Consider the following 5,058-nt stretch of genomic DNA (forward strand, 5'->3'; position numbering starts at 1 on the left):
GTTTTTGACATGGGGTATAACATGAAATGGAGTTTGGACTGAAAAAAGTTGGAGACCAAATTTAAGGTTGATTGTAGTTGCACTGACAGATGATGAGGATCTGTGTTGCTCCTGGGAAAATTAGATGTATTCACTTTTATCATAATGAAGTTTAAGTGTGTCGGTATACTTAGGCATTATTTTTATCCCCCTGCTTCTTTGGATAACATTGCCTCCAAACTTTTCTATCTTGGTGAATTTACTCATGCCAACCATGTGCCTTTAACAGGACCCGGCAAACATAATATCTCTTTTTACACCACTATAATTTGTCTCAATCACAGGGATAAATGGACACAAGATCTGGACAAGTCTAATTATAATGGATGCTTCTCCTTTATTGTGGTAACTGGTCCAGGTACGGACTGATCAGGGACCTTTCCTGGGATTATTCTAATTGGAAAAACAAGGAAAAACTTTCATTACTCTCTGATCCTAATAATATGAGGCTATCCATTTCCATCTTCCTGAGAGTGTATTTTCTACTGCCAATCTCCTATGTGGAAAAAGACTGGCTGCAATTGAAGAGAATTATGTCAATAAACGGAACAAAGTCTAAGTGGAAAATGGACAGATCCCTGAAAGGTCTGAATTCATGATTACAATTAGTTATGGGAAGTATGCCACCTCTACCTCTGCCTTTTCTAAGACTGAGTAGTTGAACAACAAATTCTGCTTTTATGTTTTATAGGCAGTTGGCATTGAATTTCTGTCATTTACAATCATAAGAATGCTTACTATTATAAATGGTACTGCACCAACACAGGGGAGATGTGCAGATGATTCTTTTAAACCTTGTTATAAAAACAAATTGAACTAAAGCTGTTTCTTAAAAAAATGATGACACTGACAGTACTTGAAAATTTAATCATAAAATAAACAATGTGATCTATTTAGAACAAAAATAAGCACAGAAGTTTGAAATAGTGCTATAAAGTATAGAATTAAATACTGCAAAGATTTACAGTGTATGCTTTTTGATAAAGCAAACATGAAAGAACTTCCCAAATTTAGGGAAGTAGCTTCTTCCAATGTATTTTCATGTCTTTTGTTTCTATTCTCCATTGAAACGAAGAAGCAACACAGACACTGGTATACTATTCATCATAACCAGAAACTTGGCACCACAGGGCAGTCTGAGAGCACTGCCATTGTGCTGTGTAGGTAGGCAGAATTTGAATTGGTGCATGTTGCCTTCCCAGGCAGGAAGTAAATGCTCTGTCCCTTCAGTGCATTCATCTGATACCAATCTGACATTTTCAATGCTATTTTGTCAAAAGATCCAAGCATGAAATATGCACTTAAAATAATTATCTTAGCACATTTGAAAATACATATAGCAGCCTTAGGCATAGGTTAAGTTTAGCTGATTATCAATATTCATTCTTTTCTTTATTAATAGATAACATAAAAGTGCCAAAATTCAAGATTTCACTTAAAAATATGAAATATTGATAGTTATGTTAAGCCTCACCTTTTACAAAGACTATAGTGATTTCTTTTTGGTTTATAAATCAGCTTATTTTGCATATCGAATGAATTCTTACCATCACACGTTGGGAGTGGATGACTCCACCAGTGATTTTTTTCACATAGAAGGGGCTCTTCATGGCTCAGCCTGTATCCTGGATCACAACTAAATGAAACAGTAGATCCGATGGAGAAATCATGACCATAGCGACGGCCATGTACAGGTATGCCAGGGTCCAAGCAAGAATAGGTGTTCACTGTAACACCTAGGAAACAATATGACAAAGAGTAAGCTTGAAGGGAATCAAATTGCTGAAATTAATTTCTACCTTCAAACAATTGTGAATGATGATTTTCACATATATATTAATGTTCCCATAGCTTTATTTTAAAAATCAACAACTTATTTAACAAATTTGTTTTGACATTTCCTTTGCCATGTCCACAAAGACCAAATTCAAGTCACTTAATTATATGAGAACTCTATGAAAATATATAATTATCAAATGTTATATTATTATAAATTACATATATAAAATCATAGCAGTAATTAATGTTTCTTGAGCTTATTATATTCCAGGAACGATCCTAAATATTTTGTGAAATTTGCTTCATTTTGTCATTAAAAGAATCCTATGAAATTAGTTGTATCATTAAAACTTCATTTGATTGTTAGGTGACTCTGACTCTGGAGCCCTTGTCCTAACCAACATTATACTTAATATTCCTGATGTGTTTTAAATTTGAACTTTTAAAATGTATTGAAATTTATCATTTTGATAGGAGATATATATATATATATATATAAAGAGTAGAAGCATTTTGCTGTGTATGAAAGTCTGAACACCAGTACCTGAGTAAAACAGTGCATCTGCACTGGTGGCTATATGATGGGATTTTCAATAGCCTCAAATCTTCATAGAGATTTATAATCCCTAGTTGGGAACATACCATGTTTTTCCCTTACTACGATGTGGTTTCCCAACCTTGGCACTGTTGACTTTTTGGGAAGAATAATTCTTTGCTGTGGGGCTGCTCTGTTCATTGTAGTATGTTTAGCAGCATCCCTGGCCTCTACCTGCTAGATGCCAACAGCGCTCCTGCAGTCTGACAATTAAAAATGTCCAGATATCACCAATGTTTCCTAGGGTGCAAAGATGCTCCCAGTTGAGAACCAGGGTATAAGGTAAAATAAATAATTATCTTATTCTTCCTAAAAGAAAGATTTAAGCAATAAATAACTACTGTTTTTATATTCCAAAAATAATTAGCGTTTTCAAAATCATGTCATATTAAATGACATTCACATGAGAAAACATGTCTATGTATTAGCTACCCAGTTTTAAAGTGAAGCTAAATAAAATATTAAAAAAACTAAGTCCAATTTTAAAGAGGTAAATTGGGGGGAAGGTGGACAGGGGAAAAATTTAAATCATTTCTTCAATTAAAAATAAATAAATAAATAGAGGTAAATTGTATATTTTAAGTATATTTATTTATCAAGTATATTCATTTAATTTAAATGCTGTTTTTAATGAGAAACTAAAATATAACAGAAAATTTTATCTTCAAAACAATTACTTTTACCTGCAGTATTCCTCTTCTAAATGTGATCACTCTTTTAGGCACCTAAGGCTTTGAAATCTTCATTCATCTTTGAATCCCTCTCAGAAATTTTTTCCTCCACAAAATATGTCTGAAATCCACCCTCACTGAATAGCATAATGTAACGTATTCTCTAACCCTATCCAAAGCCTTCATTACTTAATGTCTATAAGACAAACAATAATATCTGGCTTTTCTTTCAGTATCTCCAAAGTGTTCTATAAACAGTTTTGGACATGTATATTCCTAAAATTTATTTCATTGTTTCTATACCCTACTTTCAAAGGCACTGAGTTCAAAGTCAGCACCCTTAAATTTCAGACTCCCAAACTGAACTCATTATTTTTAATTCCATTATCTCCAATAGTCATTCTTCATTCAAGTGAGTTTTCTCACTAGTTTTACCCTTTATTTTTCTGTCATGAACACCCTCAATTTTCCCCTTAATTTACACAATTTTCTCATTCTGTTAAAAGACAAGTTCAGATCCATTCTCCTTCAGGTCTTGATCTTCTAATGCTCCAGCTCTTATATAACTTTCCTTTATTCAAAACACTTATGTTGTAGTAATAGCTGAAGAAATCAGAGAAGTGGGGGTTTGAAGAGGCCACATAAAATGTAAATTATGGTAAAAGCAAATCAAACAAATTTAATATCCCAAAGTGATTTTAATTGTTTCAGATTACTCAGAGTAGAGGTCAGTGCATAGTATAATGTTAATCCTTTGATCTGTCCTTCTTGTCTCTGAAACTGATGGATAAAATAAGGGGATAGATTTATTTTATATTCTCTACTGTACTGTATAGGTCCAGCACAGAAAGATAGAGTCATGTAAAAAGTGCCTCTGGAAGGAATAAAATAGAGTATAAACAGTGTAGTTTTGCAAAAACTCCTTCCCATAGAATTTTGGTCCACTGGAGAAATCCAATTTTCTCTTTCAAATGAATTTATTTAAAAAAAAAAAAAATCACCAAACACCAAGTAAATGTTTAAATGTTTAAGGCTTTAATTAGTGTAATAATTAAACTTTTACTCTACTGATTTTGAGGTTTACAAATGGTTTGTTTAAAATGATAGTTTGATTAACTTCAGCTTGGGAAACTTATTAATAAAGTGATAACAGAAAAAGGTTTTTGTTTGTTTTCCTGATAAGAAAGTGTTCCTGATGTTAGAGATTATTTTACAATACCAAGTAAACCATACGACTAAACGGAATAAAAATGAGAGAAGGTTATATCTTGTGAACTAATTTAAATAGAGAGTTACTGCCTCTTGGCAAATTTGACCAAATCCAATATCCAGTGTCTGTTATATACCTCTCCTAGCTCGGCCTCCACTCTGTCTTTTTAGGCATTAGCCCTCAATAGTAATTTGGACTATGTCACCAGAGACCTATGGGTCACAAACTTGCTGACTGTGACAAAGACCCTCTGCCTTGGTCAAACTTTGGCAGGCTCCTCTGAATCCTTTTAGCATCACCCTGGACTCTATGCATGGCCCACTTAGTCCGGTTTTAGCAAAAATCCAGTTGAGTCAGTTTACTGAAAATCCCACTTTCTTGATGTCTGATCAAATCTTCCATCTTCACCCTCAATATCTTATCACTCTGGCCTGTCTTCAGCAAAAATCCTGCTGAGTAAGTTAAGCCAGAATCGTCCTACCTCTGATGACCCCTCTTAGTAATTTTCTACCCACTGATTCCCATCCTCTTCTTTCACTATAAATTTCCACTTGTAGTCAGAGTTAAGCTCAGTTTTTCTCTCTTAATACAAAAACTCCACTGTAGTAGAAATCTGCCATATTGTCTTTAACAAGTGACATAATTTCTTCTTTTATAACAAAGGAATAAATCTGAGCATGAGTTCCCATTTTCATTCCTCATCTGATTAATTTTTGAAGAAAAATAAGAGCTATTATTTATTGACCACTTACTGCACGTTAGCT

General features: G+C 33.5%; 1 protein-coding gene across 1 annotated transcript in view; it reads right to left on the minus strand.

Moving 5' to 3' along the window:
* CSMD3 (CUB and Sushi multiple domains 3) overlaps positions 1–5,058 on the minus strand; it is a 1,080,109-nt gene that overhangs the window by 379,347 nt on the left and 695,704 nt on the right. Inside the window, 1 exon segment of the mRNA XM_011360386.2 lies at positions 1,587–1,775. Within this exon segment, the coding sequence (XP_011358688.1) occupies positions 1,587–1,775 (189 nt within the window).

Source organism: Pteropus vampyrus, unplaced genomic scaffold (assembly GCF_000151845.1).
Source record: "Pteropus vampyrus isolate Shadow unplaced genomic scaffold, Pvam_2.0 Scaffold54, whole genome shotgun sequence".
NCBI lineage: Eukaryota > Metazoa > Chordata > Mammalia > Chiroptera > Pteropodidae > Pteropus > Pteropus vampyrus.